A 27218-nucleotide genomic window follows, 5' to 3' on the forward strand; every position below is an offset into this window, starting at 1 on the left:
TAGTTACAAATTGTCACTTTGATGATCAAGACGTGCTTGTGGGTTGTTCCTGAAATTACAGAGCTCTGCACCCAGAAATCAGAATAATTAAAGCTATTTTAGTTAGTTGTGTTCTTACTGCACTGCTCATGAACCACAACCGAAAACAGTTGACTCATCTCGAGTAATTCTGAACGTGTGAAGAGATTTTCGTTATCAAGCGAATAGTGTTTATTTTTGGGGTGTTTCCCTGCGGAAGATTGTGCCAAGCAGCATAGGCTTGGGGGGCTGATTTTTCTTTGTTGTTCTGCTATCGAGTGGTAAAAGCTGCCTTTACATTCTACCATCGCAGTAAGCTCTGTAGGCGCTGCAGAGAATTTTCTACACAGGACACGGTTGACATTTTAATTTTTTTTTCTTGTGCTGAAGAAGTGAATCGTATATTTTGTAAACTCTAAGGACTTTTACACGATTCGAGCGTGTATGAAATTGTGAGCAGTTTAACCATCCGCAAAACAATATGGCAGACAGTTTAGTGGAAACGCCAGCTTCCAGCTCCAGTCATTTGATTAGCATTGGAGGAATGAATCAGCTTCCTGCCGATTTGCAGTCGGGCTCGACGTCCGGATCTTCATCCATGCCCTCGTCATCGACCTCATCCGTGGTTGCTTCCTCATCGTCTTCATCATCATCCGGTTCGGTTGGTCAGGCCTCGGCATTATTGATTTCTGTGGCTACCCAGCTTAGCCATGGTCTGGATTTGAGTGAGCAAATTATGACCACCAACCAGGAGTTAAATCTCAGCCTGGGCAATGCCGCGAACAGTGCTGGCCAAGCCGAAAATAAAGAGAACCTAAAATCTGCCCGTTCGGCCGAGTGTCCGGGTGATGATGAACCGGAAGCCAAACGCAAGAAAATCGATAAACCTGCAACCAAAATGATTGAAAAGTTGGAGGCCCGTCTTGGTGGCATTCTTTGCTGCGCCGTCTGTCTGGACCTACCCAGAACTGCGATGTACCAGGTAATTTCATCGATCCTTTTTTCAACAGGCATTTTACCCTTTCAACTTTGGCCAATCGTAAAGATTCAAGGAATTTCTACGATGACCCCTCCCAGGCCTAAAGCGAAAACTTGTTAGCGAATGTGGGTCGACGTAACAAACACTTTTCTTTCGTTCGTTTGCCCACTCGCGTGAGGAGTTCCTAATGGTCGTACTAGCAACATCAAAAGCTTATTTGTGTTGGTCTTGGCAAAAATTCACTTGTCTGTCAGAAGTGTTGTTCTTTTTTTTTTTGCTTTCTGCTATGTTGTTACTACTAGTACGGGCGACTATGGCAGAGCTTCTGCAAAATACGACACGTGTACTAGAGCACACTATTGAAATTGTGATCCCATTGGCCTTGTCCTAGGCAAATCTCTATCGCGATCCGACCAAGGAATCTAAATTGGTTAATTTGAATACTAATCGGTGTTCACTAAGCTACAGATAGTCGCCTGACAGACAATAACAAAAGATCTACATCTTCCACCATCGCTGCCGTTATACAAGTGTAGAAAAAAAGAGAAATCCCCAATGAAAGAAGAAAAAAATTATCAAAATACATTGCGCAGATACCAGTGTGTGACCAAGGAGCAGTCGCGTGCAAGAGAGGGAGAATATAATAAACAAACGAAAAACAGACCAACACAATCCCAAACTCTGCCCGTTGAAGCGCAATGGAATCGTGTATACCTCGAATAAACCCGAAGAATTCCACCATTTTGATAGGAAATGTCTCTTGTGTGCTCCCGCACACCCAAGTTTTTCCTCCCGTTTTCCCCTTTCCATCATCGCAAAAGTGCACAGCTTTCTAACCATCGTCATCGAAGTCGTACGAGGTTATCGCGACTGCTGAATTGCATCCACTTACTCACATGCTAGAAAGAAACACCCGAGCCTCTGACGTTGCGACCCTCAAAATTTAATTCGTAGTCGTCGTCGTCGGTGAGTTGCAATCCTACCGACAGCTGATCGAAATTACTCCTGGGTTGGGTTTGGCGTGAATGAATTCGATTGTTCTCCGGTGATGGACTGTGATGAGGGTCGCCTCTAGATAGCCTTGCCTGGGATTTGTGTGGGTTCTTTTCTCATATCGCCACTTCCGACCATCGCGATATGAAAATGAAACGAATTTTTTTTTACTACGCTATCGAGCTGACGATAGCAAAACATTAAAAGCATCGAGAAGACGAGAGAGCGATTCAACCTGAGCATAATAAATACGATCAACGTCAGGAGAACGAACGATGGTGTGCATTCAAACAGCTGATTGAAATTAGTGTGAGTGTGCGAATGAATGACTGATTGAGTTTTGCGAGAGCAACGAAAGAAAAAGGGAGAAGTTCTGAACCTGCTGTCAGCGAGAGTCACACTGGGTTGAGATTCGCGAGAGCAAAAATGCGACGTAATAAAAACAACAAAACACCAGCATGAAAATATTACTACCCGTACTTCGAGCTCTAGCAATGTTTTGACTGAAACAAATGAGAAAAACAAACATGGCTGCGAAATCGGAACAGACTGAGTGAGATCTAGCTGGAAACAAATAATGTAGGGGAAATCGGTTGATGCAAAATATATTGATCTATCAATCAGTATGAAGATGTTTTACAAATTTTACTTTAGAGAGGGTTCGTAAACTTCCTATGGTAACCTATGAATTTATCTTTTCATTGAACGAAGTGAAGGTTCATCTTATCAGAACACAGTTTGTTGAGTAAAAATAGCGGAATCCGTAATTTTACGTGGTGTGCAAAAGTATAACATTTTTGGGATTAACGTTGCTATTTTGTTACCTCAATACAGTTGACACCGATTACCTATGAAAGGCTCCCATTTAAGCACTAGTAGTTCTAAGAGTCGTTTTTGATTGCAAAAACAAGCTTCTATAGAATTGGATAGACTACAACCACATCCAGTAGCAAATCCGTTAAACAGGGCCCGTAAACTTCAACACCTATACCTAAGCTGTAAAGATTCATGAAATTTTCTTCCTTCCAAAACAAAATTGATGATGATTTTACTATAGTAAAAAAATCCAAATTTATTCCATGAAAATACCTAGTCTTGCAATGCAAGTAAATGGTATGAAAAGTGTCGGATCGATTATCTAGAAAAAATATTGCTCAACGAATCTTTCATTCGAATACTTACAGTTCCATAATATTCGAAGGGTTATTCTCAGTGCTACCAATGTGTAATTTACCCTTTTGTCCTATTAGACTAAGATCCCCCAGTATAATAATTCTTTCACTCTTTTCTAAATCCGAAAAAAAAATTTTAACAAAGGATTGACCAACAACTTATGTATAACAAAATACTAGCATTCGGACTTTTTATATCTGAATGATAAAAGTTTCGTTTTCTCCCGTCCATTAAGCTCTGCACAGTCTTTTTCCTAGTTTGCCTATTCCAAGAATTCATTCCACAATGCCCCATTATTTTTCTATTGTATGAAATTCTGCGGTGTTCGGAGGATTGCAGTCATTTGATACAATGTTAATGTTGATTTCTGCATACCACCTATATTCAAATCATGCCAAAACAACACAGAACCCGTGTGTTTTTTGACGAATCGAAGTAGCCATTTTTGCAGACACTCGTTGACGTAAATTTAACCGTATCAAGATTTTTCTGAACCACAACTTCAAATAGCCTACCAAATCATGTACTTTTTAAAAAATTTGGTTAACTTTTTGGCCTTGACGAGACCGTCTGCTTTACCACGTTGTAATGCGGTATAAAACTCAAGACCAGGAAGCTGCTGGAAGTCTACGTTGATATATTTTTTCTTAAATACGATGATTTCATACGGCAATATACATAAGTTTTTCTTCGCTGTTGCATCCACAATACAAAGTACTTCAAACCTAATACATTTCGAATATCATATTAGTATGTCGGAATTCATTAGTTTACCTAAACACTGTTTTTATCAAGCGATTTGCTATTATAGATTATACTTTGATACTTGTAAAGTTTTTTTTTACAATTAGTACAGCTTACGCGGTCTTGTTTTCGAACTGGATTCCAGTTTCTCGATGCTGTTTTTTTTATCTTGAACGACCGATATTTTGCCATTTTTTTAACTTTTTGAACGGAAGAATAAGTTCTGATGAAAAGTTTTGGACGTGGCTTAATCAGTATAAGCAGTGAATTTCTCTGGAAATTGAAGTTGTTGTTTTCGTATGCCACTTCCGATCGACAGTCAGATGTAACTTTTTTTTTTGGAACGAGGGGTTTCGAGAGGTTTTTCACTTTTTGATCTGTCGACAAAACAATCCTTTTGGTTACAAATTTTAATGACCAAGTGAAAATTGTATGGTCTAAATTTTGCGGTGTTCATACATTATGAAGTCACTTCCATGTGGATGTCAAGTTTTAATCAAATGACAGAGCTGAACTGGAACCTAAACAAAAAAACCTATTCTAAATCCACCTAGTGGTATAATGATGCCTTTCTCATATCTCTCACACATTCTCATATACAAATGTGTGGTATGTATGTATGTATGTATGTGTGAAGCCACCATCAGTTCAAGGCATTACCAGTGGATGCAGGTAGACTTACAGTAGATCCGAATTTGATTATCAGATAACTTTCATATTACTGCTGTTAAGAAGGCCAAAATGGGCTTTGAGGACCCGGCGCCTTCCAGCAATAACATCCGGCCATATAATAAAAGAATTCGCTGTACCAGCTTAAACCTGCCTGATGGTTTGTTTGTTAGAAGGGTGCGTCTTACTCATTTCAGACCTTCTGGGGAAAACACACAGCTTTCCCCTGTGAATCGGGTTGACATTTCACTCCTTCATCCAGTCATTCACTTGTAAGATACCCTGATGCACTCCCATCCCTCTTCCCTTACAATGTACTTGAGCATAGTATTATATAATATAACATAATACACTTTAATATAATTTCCGGCAGTATAATACAATAAAACATAATATAGTATAAAACGATGCAAAATCGTATGGTACAATGTATTATAGTCTACTATAATATTTTATGATGAATATAATAGTATCATAATGTTATGTGACAAAATATAGTAAAATATACCATAATATATTATAATATAGTTTGGTCACTATACGACACTGAATATAATAAAATATTATTATGCATAAAATATAAAAATGTAATACATCACAATGCAATATAATACACTTATAATTGTGTATTAAAAAAAATGCATTACAATACTATGTAAAACAATACCAAACATTGTACCATAATATAGTATAATATAATACAATGTAATATAATATAATACCACAAAATATGACGTAATATAATATGATACAATTTAATAATATATGTGTAAAGTGAAATGTGTAGTATGGAAATGAAAATGTAGCTGATAATGATAAAGATTATAATGGTAACGATAGTAATAATAATAATAATAATACTTAAATACTACAAAATTATATAATAGAACATAATATAGTATAATATATTTTAATTTAATATAATATAATACAATGTCATACAATATAATATATTATAAATCAATATATAAAATAACAGTTAATGTAGAGTGTCAGTTATGCTCTTCTATCTTCGCAATACTGCAGGAAGTAGAATATTTCTCTTCTAATAACAATAATAATATCCACATATATAAAAATAATATATGTTATTATTATTGATGACGAATTAATAATAGTAACAATAAATATAATAATGAAAATAATAATAAAAAACAACATAATATAGTACAATGAATTATATAATAAATAATAGAATGAATAAAATGATATGTTGCGATATGCTATGATATTATATTACTTGAATTTATATGTCATTTCTCATCCTATCATTCTGCCATCAACGCATTCCATCGACCAATTGTCACCACAGATACACGTGTAGGCATGAAACAGGAACCAGTGAGGACCAAGCTCACCTTGTGACGACCTTGATATTTAGTTAAAATTTACTTTAAAAATGATAACTTATAAGTAAAACAAATTCATATTTTGCGCAGAGGTACGTAGTACTACTCATAATAAAGCCTATAATATAATATAATATAATATAATATAATACAACATAATGAATACAATATAACATAATATAATAGAATACAATATAATATAATAAAATATAACATAATATAATATAATACAATACAATATAATATGTGAAATAATATGCTATGATATAGTATAACAGTTAATGTCGCAGTGTAAGTTACGCTCTAATAATAATAATAATAATAATAATAATAATAATAATAATAATAATAATAATAATAATAATAATAATAATAATAATAATAATAATAATAATAATAGTAATAATAATAATAATAATAATAATAATAATAATACATGATGTAATAAACAACAGAATTATATGTTGTAATATACTATGATAAACACTGCACTTTAGGATGGGCTTCAACCTACAAGCCATTTCGCACCCTCTCATTCTGCTACTAACGCAGAAGGCGATAGCACCCAGTCGACGCCGTTCTATTGACCAAATGTCATCATAGACGCTCGTGGAGGCATGAGATAGGGACTTGTGAGGACTTAGTTATCTCACCATTTGACGACCTTCTCATATACAAATGTGTGGTATTCATAAACTTAATTTTCTTTGATTCTTAAAAAACAAAAAGGTTTGTTCATAAACTAGTATAACCTACAGAGTGAAACAGTACTCAGGTCGGTTAGGCCATCTCTGAGGAAACGAAAAGAGGTACTTCCGAAGCCGGAATCTGGGAACCGGTAGAATCGAAGTTGGTTCGAGAAAAGTGACTGGGATCCATTTTTGAGTCTATGGCTACAATCTTCGGTCGTTCATCAGAAACCCTAGAACCAGAAAAGCCAAATTTTTGATTGGCCCTCTACTGACAATGACTACCGATTGGAATAGTTTTGGGTCAAATTTATAAATTATTTAGCTTTTTATTTCCGGTGCTTCCGGAATCAGAAAACGAGAACCAGCATAACTGGAATCGGGTTGTTTGGTTGTCTATTGATAATGGCTACCGATTGGAATAGTTTCGAGGCAAGTTATGAAATTTTTTTTAAGTGTTTTGTTTCGCCGCTTTAAGTGACGGTATCCAATTTTAAACACACTTCACCACATAATTCCGGAACTGGAAGTCGAATCCGGATGAAATTTGGAGGTTTTGTATGGGATCATGAGACCTTTCATGAAAATCGGTTCAGCCATCTCCGAGAAAAGTGAGTGCAAAAAATGTTACATACGTACACACATACAGACATTTTGCGTACTCGACGAATTAGGTCGAATGGTATATGACACTCAGGCCTCCGGGTCTTGGTTCAAAAGTCGGTTTTCACAGTGATTGCATAACCTTTATGCATAAGAAAGGCAAAAATCTATTCGTAATCCACCTAGTAGTGTGAAAATACCTATCTCTTGTCATTCACACAGTGTCACAATTTTTTTAACAAGATAATTTCTAGCACGAATTTGAGCTCATTCATTGATACAGATAGAAAAAGGGCTATTTGTCAGTTGCTTCACTTACACGATTATATCGATAGTACCGGAAGAGTTAGTCATATGATCATCGAATTTGATCAATAATCTTATAGTAACTTCCAACTGAGCCCAAGCTTGTTGAAATCGTTTATGCCATCTCCGAGAAAAGTGAACGTATAGAGAAAAGTAGTGCGGTTTATCGGTTACGACACTTCTACGATCATATCTTCGGAACCAGAAGCACAGACTAACAGACAGGACACTCAAATTAGATTCTTCAATCATTTTAACGGTCATTTCGAATAATCCTTTATTTGGGACTCACATGTGTCATGGTGGCGCCACGTTACCCTATCGAAAACGTCCTGTCTGTCATCTAGACTGTTTATTTTTTTCATTTACCAACAGAGTTGCCATTCATACAGAATTACCTGTAATGTATTAATTTGTATACGTCAATGCGAATTTCATGCAGGATACAGATTTAATACATATTACCAAAACTATATACATAATTGTGCCTACTTCTCATCCTTCAACGCAATACATAATCGAACCCGCTTTGTTACAATATTTACTTGCTTCTGGTCTGCCGCCACTTAATTTCGGGTGAAAACTACCAACACAATAAAAAATAGTCTAGATGAACAACGTTGAGTCCAACATCGCGATAAAGTTAAATATATTATCAACGTAATCCAATAATTTATTGTGACGATTCATTTTCAAATATTTTGATGAAATCAGGCATCCCTGCAAGCAGCTGATCGGTGTTGACAAACGAGGGGAAACCAACTAGTGGAAAAACTTGTACATAACACAAGGGGTGTACAAATAGTAAATAGTTCGCGCAGTACAATATAGGTGGAACTAGTGCATCACGAAAAATTATTTTTATATGAATTTACTCATACTGTCATGTCTGTTAGTCTGTGCCAGCAGTGTCAGCCTTTAGATATTCGAACTAGATATAGAGAAAGATAAAAAGATTTGAAAGAAATTTCAGGTTTACTCCAGCGAAAGAAATTTTGCCTAGTGTTCACAGTTCACTAAATACCATCACGCCGATTCATACATCATCATACTTAATTTTTTTTCTGTGAATCTGCTGGGTAATTTTTCATTCGGTTGAGTTTAGCTAAACCTTATAATCTATTTCTTCGCGTTTCGCCTTCGGCTCATCAGTGCTATAAGCAGTTCAAATTGAACCGCCATCTCCGCCTAACAGTTTATTTTGAACCGCTAGGCAGACGCAAAATCCACACTATTTATGTGCCATCTGACGTCTCGGACGAAAACGAGTGACGACCGACTACTAGCCGCCGCAGAATTTGAACATTTAGGGGTTTTTGGTTCGTACGTAAAGTACATATTTAGTTTCGATTTCTTCGCGTTTCACCTTCCGCTCATCAGTCCTTAAAGCATATAATCTAGATATTGGTAACCCTGCCACAACGAGTAAACCAAGCCGAATGTCATTTCTGCGTGAAGATCACTACCTTAAATTGGGCAAGAATATTTTTTCTTAACTTTTTCCCGAAAAATCGAGATAAATCAGAGATTTGTCGATACTCTGGTAATTAATGTTGTGAATTTTAAGCGCACTACCTGAAACAAAATTGTTAACGATTTCGATTCGTCTTCGATACATTCAGGCATAAAACTTCGAATTGACCTGCTAGTTTCGCAGCTCAGTTTCAACCACTGCTCGAAGTTTACTGTGCCTGAGTACAAATTGCGCCGTAATTACCTTTAAAGTAAATAATATTAAAAGTGACTCAGTAGGCAAGATCATTTGATTGAAAACGACCGTGCTTTTTTTTTGTAAATGATCGTTTCGAATCAAGTCAGTAGAATGTAATCAGTTTTGATTTTGTTTTGTATATTTTGAGGTTATCAAACTGGAATCAAATTGATAGCTCAGATTTCAAAATCACCCATTTTCATTGTTCAGCTTGTCTGAATAGGAAACGAATTTGATTTTGTTCAAAATCTTGTGCTAGACTAGGACCGTGCCATCTAGTTTTACACCTCATTACTTGTTGAATTCTAATTATAGATATTTTTTGGTGTCTCCGCTAGTTGGACCCTCTCAGAAGTAAACAGCGTAACGGAATCCAAAACTAAGCGAAAAGTGATTGACGATCAGTTCCATCTGTGTGCGATGGTATCTACCGTTAAGCATTTATCGTGATCATCTTGGGCAATCCGAACGGGGAGATTACATCAGGCCTAGTAAATGAACCACTTTCTGGTGGAGTAACATAGCAGGTACACTTCGCAATTAACGACTCAGCTGTATTTAGATCATAGCGATCTAACCAATTCCGGGAGCCGAGCGATCATTAGTGGAAATAATTGCCGGGTGTCGAGGACTAGTTCACGCGCTCGCGATACGCAATACTGATTCCCCGAACAGAAGAAGACCTTGGCTCTGCTACAATCTAGCGGAGTTACTGGTGGAAATATACACACAATTTACGTTTGCTAAAGCTCTAATTTCTCGTGCGATTATGTTTAGCAGAGATGCTCCCCACAATCTCCCTTTCGGTGTGTTTCTATAATTAGAGCCGTTAGGCTTGGTCGAGGTTGTGCCGAGCGGGTAGAAATCGGATGCTCCCTGGTATTGTATATTTTTACACGGTTGCTTAAGTTTAACGACCTTCCAAATGACTGACGATCGTGTCTTTGTCTGGCTGGTAGGGAGCAAAACAAAACGAGTGACTAAAATGTGGGTGAAGGAATGTCAAGCTCCAGCTGTTTTTATTTCCTGCGATAAGATTCCATCCTTCGAAGCACCGCGCTAAAACCAGTCAGCCAACCAATCAACCAGCCATTCAGTCTAGAGCGGTTCGGGTCGGGTGTGTGTTGCGTGTAGTGAAGTATAAACAACAGCAACGTGGGATCACAGACAAACAGACGTTCGTCTTAATAATTTTCTTTTTTCTTCTAATATTTCGCTGCTAATTGCGTCCAACGCCTAAAATGTATTGGTTCTGGTCTGCAAGGTGCTTTTGTCTATTCACTAGAAAAAAAAAGAAATGAAAATAAACTGTTCCACATACTTGAACGGCGTGGAAAAAGAAATATATCCAATATTTTGCTTCTCGCATAGAAAAAGTACGCTACATATTTGAATATACATCCGCACTATCGCACGTACGTCGCGCGTTGGTGTGGTTTGTACCAGTTTGCTTAGGAATAATGAGACCAAAAGTGGCTTCCAAGGACATCATGGTTTAGCGGTAGTATCCACACGCCTGTAACACGTAACAGTCGAGGTCGACCACTTGCTGCCGTGGGGTTTCGTTCAGTTAGATGTGTGTATGTGTGCGACAGAGAGAGAGAGAGAGAGATTAGATTCGAGCTTGTTGCGGGAGTATTGCGCTGAAGAGTGGGGAACGATGGAGTGTTTTTTTTGTTTTGAGCTGAAGGTCGCTTATGTAATGTCGTCATCAACTGTTGTCATTTGAAAACAACGTAAAAACCTTGATAAACGGTTTAGGGTTGTGTAAGCAGAGACTCATGACTTAGAATAGATTCTCGAAGAGTAGCTATTTACGGCGTTAGGTTAATACTGTATCCCGAAAGCTTTTCAAATATTATCAGTAAAAAAAACAATGCAAACCTGTATAAGATTGAAACACTATCTATTGTGTAAACTTTGTTCTTAAAATATTTCGCGAAAATGTGATAACTACTGGAACCAGAGTAACATTTTATTGCGATTTAGTTAAAATAATTAAGGTAGAAGGTATTAGACCTTATCGTTTATTTAAATATTCATGCGGCTGATAGATTTAATGTTAGTCAACTCAAAAGAGACTTAATTGTGTAAATTAATGTAAGCAGGAAAGGTAATTGGTCCTTTCAACAAATTCTCAGATATTTTAGCTCGGTAGGTTAATTAAAAGAGTAAACCGTATAAGTTAAATATGGCTGGCTGCGGAATCGAGCAATAAAAACATAAAACAGTGAATTCTTAGTAACTTCAGAATTGAACAGCGAATCGGTAGTAATCACAGAAATTATAGTATCTATCTAATAACATATCAGAAGGGTCTCAGGGGGCATTCGCTCCGGGCGCAACGTTTTTTGGGGCCGGCAAAACAATCATCGTGGGACCTTTTTTTTAATGAGGACGGCATATCATATTTTAAACCGGGCGAAAATTATTCTGGGTGCGTTACTGATAAAACAGCATACCAAAATAAATTGAATTTTACAGGTGATTTAATTCCTTATACGATGTAATTCATGAAGACCAAGTTCATCAAATGACAGAAAATTTAATTTTTTATGACTTAATGTTAGGTTAGCATGAATTTTACTGGTTTCGACTGTAACTTGAATTCTGCTAGCAGGTGCGACTACGAATTTCAATGCACCTTTTACCAACCAAGCAGATGTGTGCTTCTGTGAATCAGTCGATTGCCACACGTACTTTGCGACCCAATGATTCTCGGTTCCAGTCGCGGCGGTCGCTATCAGTATTCATCTTTTTTTTATTTCAATGGATTCATGTCAAGGAATTTTAGACACAATATTGAATGTTCTTCCACATACATTTGCGTAAACTGCGACGCTCCATTTATGTGCATCTAATAAAATGTAAAATCACAGAGTTTTTTTTTAAAGTGTGTGGTACTCCAAATCCCATTTAGCGTGTGATTCAACAAGAGCAAGTTTATGCAAAAATACCCACCTATAATTCTAAAAACCCAGCAACCAAAGCCTACAAATCTGGCTTTTGGTTGCAATGAAATAAGCTTGTGGATGGTCTGCTAAATAATGTTGTGGATGATCTGCTGAATACAGAGTCACCGAGAAGGGAGATGGAAAGGGAGAAATTCAATTTTCATTCTTCATAACAAAACAAAATATAAAAAAATCGAAACAAATTTGGCTTGCGAATTATTTTGTTAAAATAGTGTATTTAAACATCTTTCATCCCAATTCTCAATCACAATTAATCAAACAATATTACTCCAATACACACTGAAACAGTTCTATGCTGATTATTGGTTAAATTTCAGGGATTGATAGTTAAAAAATGTTCAATTTCCGTAGAGTATTCGCAATACCAATAACCTAAAAAAAATATGCTTTTTCGTTTCGTGCTCGAATCATTTATGCATAGCAGTTCATGTTGAATTGCCTTGCAACTCAGTAGTTAAACATAAAAGATTATTTTAATGATCCCGAATGTCATAATCAAGAAATGTTCAGAAATATTCAATGATTTCTGTTACAATAAACACTGAATTTATTTCAATATTTGTAAACCTGCTGCTGAAAGTCAGACACTTTGCGTTAAACTAACTACTTTCGAACCGATTATAACCCAGGTGTTCCTTAAATTGAGCCAAATAAATCTATAAAACGTAATAATATAAAATGTCGAAAATTGACAGCTGTCTTGCCAAACAAAGTAATTGGATGCGTAATTTTGTTGCTGGTGTTATGGTGAAGCTATGAGGTATTGTAATTACACAGTATAAATGTGCTGATAGGTAGTCATTTTTACGTATTAGTTTTTTAAAACGTAGAGATTCCGTTGATTCCAAAATTCAGTAGGGTTCTTTTTAGAAGAAGAGGCTACAACATTGTGATAATCTTCTTCTCGAGTCTGTAAATTGTTTTGTTTCTGTATGTAATTGTTTGTAAGCAGTAATTCCGACAGGCTGCGTAAAGACGAACGACACAACAAGGCTATATCCGCCTCCTTCAATAGGGTTTATCTTCATTATCTTTGAACTTTATCCTTTAACTTATGCTGTCATTAGTTAAAGTGAGATCAGTTGTCCTTGTTCATTGTATTGACACGCGTCGATATTACAACTCAGCAGTTCAACATAAAAGATCAAATCTGTATAAAATGTTCATTTCGACCTAAGTAACAATAAGAGATTCTCTTTGTTTACTTTCTCTTTCGATTATTACGGTACTCTTAGCAAACCTTCTCTACAATTATTTACCGGTAATAATAACTAAAGCTATCATCTTCGTATCCGCAATGCAGAATTTACCGAAATAAGCTGGGATATTTCGCAATAATCGAAAGAGAAAGTAAACAAAGAGAATCTCTCTTTGTTATTTAGGTCGAAATGAACATTTTATACAGAAATACAAAAGCATTGCTATTTTTTCCGTTAACAAGTGACACCTACAGTAATAGTTATTATTGCATATCTCCAGGTCATTGATATAAATCTGTCCAAGACCAGCAGAATGAAAATTTAAGCGAACAGTGTGTAAGTTCTTGGTTCGTCAGTTTGGTGTTCTTCGAAGTAATAGTAAAAAAATCAACCATTCAGTTTGGGTTTGGTTGCTTTATTTCACATCAAAAGATCGAATTTGTAATAATGGCAGCAATAGGATAAATGATCTCAACACGGTACACTATAATTTCGCATTTGCTGGAGAAAACTGTATCCGAAACCAAGTAGGTTTCTTGAACAATCGTTAACTTAAGCTTTTATTGTTAGTGATATCGATTCATTTGATAGATGCCAGTTTTTAAATTGGTTTCAAATCGAAATTCTGGAACTACACGGAATCAGAGGACTACTTAATTTTAATCAATATTATAATTGTATGTGAACTTCGGTAGTAACATGTGATTAGGGCATATCGCACGATAGGCCCTTGCGAATGTTACAAAATATAATGCTCATTGCTCGGCTCTACATCCTTCAGTTACACAATAATCGATATAATCTCGTAGATAGAAGCCCATTCTATGAAATTGTGCGCAATATGTTTGAATTTCATGTTTAAAACTTCAGTAATGAGCATTATTTATCGTAACTTTCAAAAGGGCATATCGCACGATATGCCCTAATCACATGTTAGTACCGAGTTAGGCTCTTAGCAGTGCCAAAATATATACAAAATTGAGTTATATTAGACCCTGTCAGCTTGGAGCGAAATCAATCTTCAGCTCAGCAACGCCATCGCACGGTATCACATTCAACATATCATGCCAATTGTGTGGGTGCGCAGTGCTGATATTTTGGCACAAACGAATTTGACATTTCTTTCTCCTACCTCTTTGTACGAGATGCGGACTCGCTTGAGGGCGCCATGCTCGCAAAAAAAGGATATTGCCAATGATTTGTTCGGGAAATGTGAGAGCTGGATATCTTTTTAATATGATGTCTTTTGCTATATTTATTCTATAGTGAACTATATTTACTCAACTGTTGAGTAATTCAATCAAGTTATGGTTGAATGTAGTTTACTTAATTTTAGCTTATTGAACAAATCCTCCCTGTTGGTTGGTTTTGCTCTTTGCGCTTTGGAAAAAGCGAATCAAAGAAAATATTCAAAACAACTCCCAATGGGTAAAACGATAGATACTTCTGTGAAGAGTCGAATTACGAAACGAACAGTTTTTTTACGTGCGCTTGTGCGAAAAAGTCGATTCGATTTGGTTCCAAAATGTCACTTAGGATTTCTATACCGAGTTCACTCATACTCCCGTGTTTAGTGCGCACCGAAATTCATGTCGTTTTCGCTTGAGAAAACTGAAACTGATCCAGGGCAGTTTCATCAAACAAACAATTTTCACGAAACTGTGTTGGTTTCGCACTTAGCACTGATATAAAAACCAGGTTCGAAACGGACTCGATTTTCAGTTCAACAACTTAAAAACTAGGTTCGAAACTAGCTTCAAACAAACGGTTTGACAGCAGTTAGGATGGAAACTGGGTTAGGTTTGGCATCAGGCGAAAACGACATCAGCGTCGTGATTTTTTTGGTTTAAAGAAAAGTTTCAGACCTGTCTAACGAAAACGATACGAGTTACTTTACATTTATGTATTATAATTCAAGATTCAGGATATCAATTCGCAAAGTTTATCAAAGACAATATTTTTTTTATGTATTTATGAGAAGATTGAGATTTAATCCTTATACTACTAATAAAAACAATTTTAAACACTAAAAATACTAAGGAAAAAACAATCGTGATGTGAATCAAGTTGTTTCGGATTTCATAGAAGAGATACAAAAACAAAGCAAAGTCAATTTTTATACTTGAAATTCTGTTTTAAGCAAACTCCACAGTCGATTCATAGTGTATAGGATGATTACATGGCAATCGTTTCAAATGTTCGAACTCTGAACCACCCACTTGAAATTGTCCCACACATTCGATCACCCAAATGAGACTGTTTTGAAATTATGAAATAGTTAATAATCAATTAATCTTATGCTTTTCAAAGATGTTCGTTTTACTCGGAGTCAGAGTAGCCCACGTCTAGGTTCAAAAACGAAAACGGTATTAGCAAAATCGTGTAAGTTTACGTTTTTATAGATTCACATAAAAGGAGCGTCGTTATTCACTCAAATCTTGCAATTCAAAGTATGTAAAAAATAGTCATATCATTAACTTCACAGTTAATGTAGTTAAAGTTCACATCCACACAGACACTAAAAATATTTTTACATGTTACTAGTCGTAATATTGTGTCATCACTGAAGAAATCACGGCAATCTTGAGTTTACGCCAAACGTAAATTCTATAAACCATGTCTTAGAATTATCGAAGTAGATACTATAAAATCGCTAATCGTAAACGTTGAGATTGTTTAAGTCGAGCTCATAACGATGAAAAATTTCTGTTAAACGGCTATGGAGTATATTTACTCCTCATGACTTTTTTTGAATTCCGATTATAAGGTTTTAATCTTCGCCTCTCGGATCAGCAAGAATTCCAAACCCTGTGCACAGGGTTGGGATTTGTATGACGTTGTGGAACGTGGCATAGTGGTGAGGACGGTAACCTTTCACTCAGGCTACTTGGATTCGATTTCAATCCCCGCAGAAAAATAATCGTTTTTCTGATCTGAGAGACGAATGATCATAAGATTGAAAAAGTATATTAAAAAATATTACCATTAATATGAAAACTGCTTTGGTTGGAGCTGTAATTTTGAAACATTTTTTTGGTTTCTACTTTTGTTGGAGAATTATATTTTGGATGTTAAACCGAAGTTTCAACAAATAAGAATAATCTAAATACATTAACAATAATGTGTATCTGTTGCTGCTAGAATCTGAACTTTTTCAACTTCTAACGGAATGCCATTATTTTAAATTATGTATCAGAATTTAGCGAAAGTAATAATAGAAATAACAAGTCTAGTAAGTAGTACAAATTAGGCACGAGAAAGTTATAATGAGATGAGTGGATGGAGTTCATAGTTGTCTAATAAAATTAATTTGGGACACAAGTTTTCCAGTTACCGTTCACGGAAAGTTCACGTGTTTTTTTTTCAAATATAGTTTGATAGGTTTTTATAAAGCCAATAGCGCTTATAAAAGATTAGGTTCAACCCTGAGCATTTTAGAAAAATATGTTAGTATTTTTATCGTAAGAAAACTAAAATTATTTGACACAAGAAATCATCAAACCTGATGGTTGTTCTAAAAAAATTCTCGAAAAACCTGGGTGCAAATCAGCTCAGAGCCACGTTTCCCTCAACGTTTTTAGATGAGATTTTTCACTATGCTGCACACTACGGCTGCATGTCTCCAAAGCTAGTGAAAATGAATCATATCATCAACTTCACAGCTAATTCAGCTGAAATTGACATCGAAACAGACATACAAATTATTTTTACATGTTAATAGATGTAATATTTTGTCTTCACCCAAGAAATTACATCATACTTGAATTTAGTCTAAGTTTTGTTTTTTTTTCTCGGAGTGAGGCAGTCAAACAATTATCTACTTGATTTTGATGTTTATAAATTGATATATTGACATTGTGTTATCAGTTAATGCTTTTGTTTCATTTTTAAAGATCTAGAGAAATTCAATTTTTCATGAAAAACAAAAAACCAATTATTCAAAGTTGATACCAGAAAACATACTGAAATCTTTGGAAATAAAACCTTCCTTAAAAAAATAAATATCAATCGAGTGAGTTTATTTGCGTACGTGTGCGTGTTCTCTAGCATGGGATTGATTGATTCGAAGCAAAGTGTGTGGAATGATTTCATTAAACGTCACTAATAGAATTAGTGTATGTTTGTGTGGATGTGGCCAAGGTGTAAATCACTTGGAAGAACTCATTTCTGTTCGTTTTACTTATTCAACTTTTGCAGTGTTCCAGTATTAAGTTAGTATAACTGCTAATTTCGTAATAAAAGTTGTAAAGCTTTGTTGTAACGGCAACTGAAGTTGGATTAAATTTTAAATATATTAATGTAAAATGTTTTCATATGATTATTGAGCAATTGGATGGAGTAATTATTTTAAATTGGATGTGTTTATTCTGCAACTGAAGAAATGATGGAAGAAATCCTGTAAATCATTTGAAAACGTTAAAATAATCCAATTATTATAAAACAATAAGTTGTTATCTAGTATATAGAAAACATAAGTTTTAATTTCATGAACAGAATAATTTCTAGATGTGATAGTTGGTAGTATTTTGTGAAAAACTTTACTCTGCTCATTGACAAGTATTTTGTATCATTCATTTCATGGTGTTGTAATTCATCGGAGAAAAGAAAAAAAATCGCGATGATCAATTTCACTGAAAAAAATAAGAAGAAAAGAAAAATCATCGGAAAGAAAAAGAAACCCGAAACAATGTTTTGTACCAAATCAAAGAGATGAAATAAACAGTCGAGGAAAATAGAAACAATGCAATGTTTTCATTTACTTGTTAGTGCTTAAGAAGGTTCCTGTACTTCCACCTTGTGTCGTGGTCCGCTTAAGTTGTGCCAATTTCCTCGTTCGGAATCCGATATCACACCCAGTCGTTTACGGAAGGGAACAAAAATAAAATATCCCCTACTCAAGCTGAATTTGATGTGTTTTAATCAAAACTGTTTTTCATTTTTCTTTTCTTTCCCCTACAGGTTGGGTTGTTTTAGTAAGTTTTATCTTCTATTATAAGGCAGAAAAAATGATTTAAAAAATATAACAAATTTCAAGCCTACTATTTAGGAACTTTTTGCAAGCAAAATTAGTACCCTCTATTTACTGCCAATAAACAATATCATCAAGGATATGAATGATTGATTTGTGGAGTGGAAATTCACGTGCAAAATTAACCAATTGTGTTTCTTTTTCTACTTCTCGTTTGCTCCCAAAATGCTTGCAGTGTACCATGGGCCATCTGATGTGCGCTGGATGCTTCACTCATCTGTTGGCCGACGGTCGGTAAGTATGGGTTCGAAACCTCCCTGTACTTAATCCTTCACTCTAACTCCATCTTTCTTCCTCCATTTTTTTCCTCTCTTAGGCTTCGTGATCAAAATGCGACCTGTCCTAATTGTCGCACAGAGATCAGCAAAAATAACTCTTCTCGTAATTTGGCAGTCGAAAAGGCTGTTTCGGAGTTGCCCAGCGAGTGTCAGTACTGTGGCAATGAGTTCCCGAACAAATCGATCGAATATCATGAGTGCAATGAGTGCGAGGAGCGCCCGACGGATTGCAGCTTCGCCCGGATCGGTTGTCAATGGCGTGGACCGACTCACGAAGTTCCGTCACATGAGGCTAACTGTGTGCATCCGAATAAGTCTGGCGCCGAAGTGATGGTCGCTCTGCAGGCTCATGATGAACGTGCCGCCGAGGAGAAGAAACTTTTCCTCACGTTGATCGATCTCTTGAGTTACGAGAAGATAATCTTCAATGGTAGCATTAACAGTCACTTTTCCGTTCCGTGATTCGAACCTGCTAACGTTGAGCGATCTTTTCGCTTTCGTCCGCCTTTTCCTTACCGTTTCAGATCTTCAAATGAAACCATACCGTACGGACGAGTACGTACACCGCTTGTATTACGAGACATCACGCTTCTCCGCTTTTAACCACCAGTGGGTGGTGAAGGCTATCATTAATAAAAGTCAGCGTGATCCACACCAGTCTTGTGATCGAGACATCACGTATCAGGTATTACAGCTGTGCAAACTCTAGTTTCGGATCCATTATTATCGATTACATTCCGTTTTAGTTGATTCTGAAATCGAAAACAACCAGCCCACTACCGATGCACTTCTTTGTACTGCGAGGTCCATTCTCGGATATTAAAGCCGATACCCAAATCTACAAGCATGACTTCACCGAGACAGAAACGGAAAGTCCGTTCAATCTGATGCCTCTGCCGGATACGGCGGAGTGCAATCGGTTGCTGGCAGCGAAGGCGATCAATTTCAGGTGAGTTTTATCTTTTTCGACGAATACGAAATTTGAAGCCATCCGTTAGAGTGAGGATTGTTTTCTCTGTTCAATAACAATACAGTCAAAAGTGTCGTTCGATATCTCTCGGTTTCAGTTCGTATGATACCCAATTTTCAATGGGTAAATCCTCATGTTTTTAAGTGCTAGGAAACTGTAGTTAATGTTACGCCCAATAATTCGGTAAATTTTGTTTTCGCATTGTTCTTCATACAGAAAAATTTGAAATTTCTCGTCTTCAATAAATTTTGTTCTTTCGAAGCGCTCCGTGTCTTTAAAATATCAGAATGAACTTGTTGATCTACAAATATACTGCATCCTGTGAGATTTGATTTGATTTCCATTGACTAGTGGAAGTCATTCGTGTTAGGAACCTGTGTGAATTGCGTTTGAACGAATGATCTGGTCATCAACATATTTTTCCCTTGCCTTCTATGCATTTTGTCATCTTTTTGATAATTGGTGAATACCTTGTCAGTAGAATTAACTGCCTTTAGTGTTGAATCATTTTCGTAAGAATCGAAGCGCTGTCCAGAAAAGCATGTGGCTCCACGAGGCAAAGATATGGTAGTCGTATGGGGCCAGGTCTGGTGAGTAAGCTGCATGGTCAAAAACTAACGCCTTTTGAATTGTGCGGTGTCGTCGTGTTGTGGAGTAAAAACACCTTTTTCTGTCTGAATCTTTTTCATGGCTTGTAAACGTTAAACTCCCAACGCCTTTGCAAGCTGTGGTTTCGTTATTCAAAAATGCATGCAATTCGGTGTCATCAAACAATTTTCGCTTGCCAGATCGTGCGGTGTCATGTAGATCAAAATATTCTACGTTGAATTTTCCAAACCGCGTTTCGCATGTTTTATGTGTTAGAGTACGATCGCCTTATACTTCTTATACTTATACTTATTGCTCCATTGGTGGTTATCATAGATTCGATTTTACAAAAGACTGCACAGTACCTATGTTAGGTTAAGAGTGTAATTGTGTATCAAAATTCGTTTTCAGTCGGATATTTTTGAAATGTTCAAGGAATAAAAAAGCACTTTTTCCTTGTGTTTTTGAGAAGTTAGTCTATTCGCCCTTCTTTCCAAGGCTATTTCCGAAGTTCTGGCAAGTTTGGCGGATTTGTCTTTTGGCGTAAAAACAATATCGTTGGTTTCGTTCCACTTCATCGCAGGTTTCGCTTAATGGCATTACGCCAGAATCGGCCAAAACAGAGTGTCACTTTCGTGGGACCGGAGGAAAGGCAGCAAATGTTGATGGTGCCGGTCGTTATGTATAGCTTGTTGAATCCTAGGACAGGACCAGACAACTGGCTTCTTTTTCCAGAAAAATATTTCTCTTCTTATTCCGGTTGCTCCCTGCTGTAAATAATAAATGCCTCGCGATCACTGTTGCCAGTAGAGATAATTATTCATTCTAAAAACTTTCTCCCCTTATAACATGCAATTATTTATCATTTGAAAACACTTATACCGTTTTCACTTTTGAACCTAGACGCGGGCTACTCTGACTCCGAGTTAAACGAACACGTGGTACGCGCCCTAAACAACAACTCATGAAAAAAGAAAAAATAAACAAACTCGGCTGGATGCGTGGTGCGACCCGAGAAAATTTTCAGAGCGAAACTACGCGATTGGAGTCCGATCTAGAGCGACCTCAGGTTGCTAAAACAAACATATCAAACGTTGTTTGGGCGACTCTGGTTCAGCTTTCGGGCTGCTCTGATCAATAAACGAAAACGGTATTAGACAAATGTTATATCGGTCAAAAATATAACTCTGGATTCATTTTGATCAGATGTTTGTTTTGAAGAAAACGTTTAGTTGAAACGGCTTAATAAAATTTTTCTAAAACACTCAATTTTGGGTAATTAATTTTTGCAGTATTCAACATATTCTATTTGAGAAAAATGATAACATACAGAAGTATCTACAGATTCGGTGCTATTCTCAACCAACATAATCAATATTCTCGTCCATATCACACTTCGTGATTTCAGGCTTTCTCTTTGTATCATCCAGTGATTGTTAAATGTACTCTATATTTTCCGCATTGACAGGATTTAAAAACAAATTGAACTTAAATCCTATTGAAATTAATAATTTTGAAAAGATGACCTGAAAAATAAAATATCCAATATCAAGCTACATTGTTACCGACGATACTGACAACACACCACCCTGCAGTAATCTTGATTTCAACAACTTGTACTTGCTTATGTCAATTCAACCAATCACGAGCTGGTCCGAAATTGGTCCTAAAAGTGGATTAACAATTGTCAGGTCCTGTCCTAGGTTGAATCGCCGGCCATTGAGGTTTCTATGCCCGGTGATAAATTAACGGCGACCCTAGTGACAAAGAAGTGGCCAATATATTTCCTGATGAAAACAAAACAATATGTATAAGCGATTCACACGTAGCATCAGGCGACTATCATCGGCATGGAACGGTTACGGAACAGCAACATTAATTGTAAACAATTCATATGAAGGCACACTACGTCAAGTTCAGGGAATATTTTACCGTCGGGAGCGTGAGCAATATTCAGCAAAAAAAATAATAAATTAATCTTGACGTCGACCGAAGTTGATTGATTGTCGGAATCGAGCTTAACGCATGAGTTTCCTGATGAAAACAAACCAATCTCATTTGCATTTGTAGTTGTAAGTGAGCTGTCAGAAAGCCTAATACTAATTACTACTTGACAAATTTGTAGATCTTCTTCCGAAATTTCTCCGGAACATGCCAACGAAAAACTGAACCAACCAATACGTGATGCAGCTTTCTGGTACAAGATTTGGCCACTGTATTTTGTTTATAGGATCAGTTACACAATTTCAAATATATGAAGTTTCATTGACTGGTGAAGAATTTTTTTAGCCACGTTCTGAATCGAAGTGTTCGGATTACGCTTGAAGTACCTTCCTAGCGCTCACATCTTTTGCTTTCCTTTGCAGTCCATCTGTTGGACTGGTCTGGATAAATCTCGACCGACATCTCGTTTGTAGGCCGTTTCAGGTACTACTTGACACATCGTGACGAAGTTCTACATATGTAAACATTATACTTGAAATTAGTGTGTGATATACAGGCTCACATATGAACTGTGTGTAAAATTTGCTCAATCAGCGTGGCGAATACTTGCAGGTGTCACCACGATCGACACAAGGTGCCACCACGATTTGGGTGCCACTTTCACATGAGCCTAAATTTTTTGGTGCAACATTCACTTCACGCTTGATTCTTGTTTGTTGTTTAGATGTTGGTTAAAATGACAAGTTTTTATTTTTGTTTTATTCCGATCCAATTCTCATGTGAATTATGCCTAATGGAAATAAAGTTGTCTTTAACACTTAGGAAAATCGTGTAATAAGTGTTAAAACTGTTGTAGTTGGAATATTTCTATAACAGGCAGGAGGATGTTGTTATCGTTCCGGAACGTAGTTGAACGTTTTGAAAGATCGCGGCGAACGATCGAGTAGGTGGCGGTAGTGTTTCCAACGTATGGCAAATTTGAAATTTACTCAGGATTTTGAAAAAAAATGTTTGGGTCTGTATATCTGTTATCTGTGATTTTATCAATTTCCACTCTTGCAATAAGGACACAAAGGAAAGTGTTGCTTTTTATCGCTTACAATTATTATTGAATGTTCGAAATTTGTCTATTTGAAAATTTAATTTTGGGCGAAATGAAGTGTACTTATTTGTTTATTTGGTCTTTGGAAATTTTCGCCGCACAAACACTTCAAAACTAATTCTGAATTTAACTACATTTTTAGACATATAATGAAATTTGTTATAAAACTTATGAACAAGATATTCAGCTCTCACATTGTTCGGGAAATAGCAGTATCCTTTTTTGCGAGCACTGCGCTTTCAAGTGAATCCGTATCGACTCTCGTATACAGGAATAGGGGAGAGGAATGTCAAATTCGTGTGCACCAAAATAGCAACACTGCCCACCCATACAATTGACCTTCTGACAGTTCCCTTACAACCACAAATGCAAATGAGATTTAATGCCTGCATTAAACACGATTGAAACGATCAATCAACTTCGGTCGGATTAATTTAATAATTTTTTTAGCCAAATATTACTCTCGTACCCGACGTTAAAATGGTCCGTGAATTTGACGTAGTGTCTCTTCATATGAATTGCTTACAATATTAATGTTGTTGTTCCGTAACCTTCCATGTCGGTGATAGTGGCCACGTGGAAGGGTATTTGTGCCCGAAACCCGTACTCGTTGGGTCTTGGTCGGGTTCAGGAAATGATATGTCGGGTATGGGTGCCGATTTTTTTCATTTTCAACGGGTTCGGGTTAAAAAATTTTGGTCAGGTTTTGGGTTTTCCGGGTTTCGGGACTTTACGGGTAAAGTTTTTTTTATATCGGGTACGGGTCGGGTTCGGGTTTGGAGGAAAAATTAATCTCGGGTTTGGGTCGGGTACGGGTAAAAGTTTTTTTTAATTTTCGATCGGATACGGTCGGTTTCGGGTTTGAAAACATGCTTACCCGTCCATATCTAGCACTGAGTCCAATCGAGTATGTCTTAATCTATTATGTCAATGAGGGTCGTTGTCAAGGATTTGGAATATGTCAACGTGAATTTTCATTCAATACACCTCCATGGTCCCGTGAAGCAAAATCGTTGAGTCTAAAAACACAAGAACTTCCTTGCTGTTGCAGTTGGACGAAAGTAGAGAAAGTTACAGTTAAGTCTTAAATCAAATTCTATTGCACTTGAGTACAAAGTCAACTTTGGTTCAGTAAAAGTTCATCATCATATCCAAGCACTAAACAATGCTCTTATTTTCATTTCAGGTTGATCATGTTTCTAGCATCCAAGTAATTTGTCGAACCGGAACTCCCGTTAATGATTGGTAACATGTTGCATCAACATTTTATTTTAGATTGAATTCTTTTAGCGCCACACGGTGAAGTGAGGTAATATGAAAATTGCTTTTAATCACGAGAGCTCGGTAGCTCACAATAATCTCATATTATGATTTATATTTATCTACCTTCAAAAGCCAAATTTGTTTATCTAGGGCTAGTGATTTTATTTTGTTTGTGTTTTTTTTGCTAGGCGTAATTTAATGTACAGTTGAGCTGTACAATGCCACTTGAAATATTCGTATTTGGAATTATCTAAATTTGAGGCAAAGCATCGCACAAAATTTCGTTGCTGATAAAGATATACGCATTTTGAAAACGTTCGGTATGCATCAAATAAACTATCACTTGTTTTGAACAATAAATTAGTACGACGTTACATATATATCACGCTCAGTGCATGACACAACTTTCCAAACCAGAAGAAAATAGTAAACGAAACAGCGAATACGATAGTATAATTAGTTTATGATTCCCTATCATTGCCAATAGTAGATGTCACGGAGCATAGAAGACCTGTCTGTTGTTAACTCCATTCGCTGTTTGATCGTGAAACTTTCTACTAAATATGTTCGAAACCGGATGCCATTTTGTATAAAGAAATATTAGGAAAGCCATAAGCCATATTCAATACACTGAACTCTATTCGATTCTACGCAGAGTTTCCGATTCTGTTAGTTAATTGCAGTTCTAGGCTTCAGACCGGGAAAACAGTAGTTTTGCTCGTATCCATGTTTTCGTATTGGTAAGTTCGCTAATCAGATTTTGTGATACGGACGTTCGGGAAGAGGTTGTACAGAAGCGGTTTCTTTCGGAGCGTTCGGACAATAGAGAAAAAAAAGTAATGCAGCAGCAAATGTTAGCAAGAGGGAACCATTTCTTCTAGACACTAAGAAAAACAAAATAAAAATAAAGATATATATTTAAATATAATTAAGGCATTAAGCCGAAAAGTGATATAATAATTCTATCACGAGCTATGTATGTATAAAATATGTAATAGTGAGTAAAATCATTTTTCTTTACAATGTACTCTATAAGCAGACCCATTGCAGATAGCAACTGAACAAGCACCTGGCAATATTTCATTTGTGCAAGTGAGTTAGAGATTGCGATTCACTCTGTTCTAACTCAGTCAATAGTACTAGTAATAGTAGTGCTTCACTATCGGAGTATTTTCGTCATATTATGGAGAACTTAAGTGGTTTGAAGAGATATAATTTTATTAGATGCTAAGATATATTTATATGTCCCTATATAACATAGCTTTAGAATTCGTCATCAGTAAGATGGTTTTCGTCTTTAATCTCTTTTATTCACCCAGATATTGTTTTGTTTTATTCTTGTAATAAACTTACCCTTATTCTCTAATTGGTTGTTTCACGTTCTTGAAAGCATACCCGAAATGCTCCTTTTTTTATTGCACCGGGATAACATATCAGCTGTTTACAAAGGAGGGCGAAACAAACATTGACAGCAAATAGCGAAAAACGTCGATGAATGTTTCGCATTTGGTTTCAATTCTTATTTAAAAATTATCGTTTATTTCAGCAACTGGATAAATCAACATTAAAAGAGTTTCGACCTTTTTAGATTTGTTTACTTCTATGCCTCCTGTGTGAATTTTTATGAAATTAACCAGCCAATTTGGTACTAAGACAAATCTGCGGGTAATTTTATAGTCTCATGTATTATTTCTAGTGGTAAAAAGTTCGAAAATCATCTAATGGCGTTTTCGTTTTTAATTTGCACTACACCGGTGCAGTGCTACACTGAGGCATGCATAAACGAACAAAACTGACGAAAACATAAACAGTAACCATTGACTACAATAAACGATTCCATTGCACAGAGCTACACCAAACTTTTGATGAGTGCTACACCAGTGGTATCGGTGCAGAAAAAGTGTAGCACTGGTGTAGTGCAATTGGCAAAAACGAACGGTTTCAGTGCAGCTTTCGCTACACCGGTGTAGTGCAATTTAAAAACGAAAACGACATAAAATAACGGAAAAGAAATAGTTTTGCCTTTCGTTTCTAGCGCCCAGGGTTGGCGGTTCAATGCATAGGACGCTGGTCTTACAAGCCAGTTGTCGTATGTTCGAGCCCCGACCTGGAAGGATTCTTAGTGTCAGTAGGATCCATAGCCATGCAATGATTCTGTACACTAAGAATCGGCTGCGAAGTCTGTTAAAACAGAAAGGCCAAGTTCCACACAAGGAATGTAATGCCAAGACTGTCTTTTTCTAGCAATTGAAGTATTGCCGTGTTTGTTGATATGGAAAATGTAGGGCGAAACTGGATTTTGAAAAATTTTTTCGTGGGAGAGAGAAAACTCGATATGTTTACTTTTGTAAGATTCGCCCTTTTTTGAAAAACAGTTGAATGTAAAAATTTTACCAAAAATTTCTTTTATTTCATAAAATAATTGTCCATAGATTTTGACAAGCGATTGAAGGAATCCTTTTTTTCCTAGACTCCTCATGGAATAGATTCTTTCAAACCTTATTTGGTTATGGTTTACTATAACCATAATCAACCTTTACGATAGTTCAATCTGATGATTAGTCTTTCATTTACACTGGTGCATTATTTTTATTTCACTTAACCGGCTGAACTATGGCCTTTTAAAGTTGGCCTGG

At 36.4% G+C, this 27218-nt stretch overlaps 1 protein-coding gene across 1 annotated transcript; it reads left to right on the top strand.

Moving 5' to 3' along the window:
• Positions 1–25948, top strand: LOC131432643 (zinc finger TRAF-type-containing protein 1 homolog). The gene is made up of 6 exons (XM_058599049.1): positions 1–1000; positions 18613–18671; positions 18754–19145; positions 19240–19400; positions 19462–19664; positions 24506–25948. The coding sequence occupies exons 1-6, from the start codon at positions 500–502 to the stop codon at positions 24531–24533; spliced, it is 1344 nt and encodes a 447-aa protein (XP_058455032.1). The 5' UTR covers positions 1–499; the 3' UTR covers positions 24534–25948.
• Positions 25949–27218: the final 1270 nt, after the last annotated feature.

The sequence above is a fragment of the Malaya genurostris genome, chromosome 2 (genome assembly GCF_030247185.1).
Source record: "Malaya genurostris strain Urasoe2022 chromosome 2, Malgen_1.1, whole genome shotgun sequence".
NCBI classification, from domain to species: Eukaryota; Metazoa; Arthropoda; class Insecta; order Diptera; family Culicidae; genus Malaya; species Malaya genurostris.

What these genes read in the sequence shown, in the direction of transcription:
- LOC131432643 (XM_058599049.1), top strand. Translation starts at nt 500, where the DNA reads ATGGCAGACAGTTTAGTGGAAACGCCAGCTTCCAGCTCCAGTCATTTG. An exon ending in ATCGAGACATCACGTATCAG is followed by an intron (nt 19,401 to 19,461) that starts GTATTACAGCTG and finishes ATTCCGTTTTAG; the next exon opens with TTGATTCTGAAATCGAAAAC. An exon ending in GCGAAGGCGATCAATTTCAG is followed by an intron (nt 19,665 to 24,505) that starts GTGAGTTTTATC and finishes TTTTCATTTCAG; the next exon opens with GTTGATCATGTTTCTAGCAT.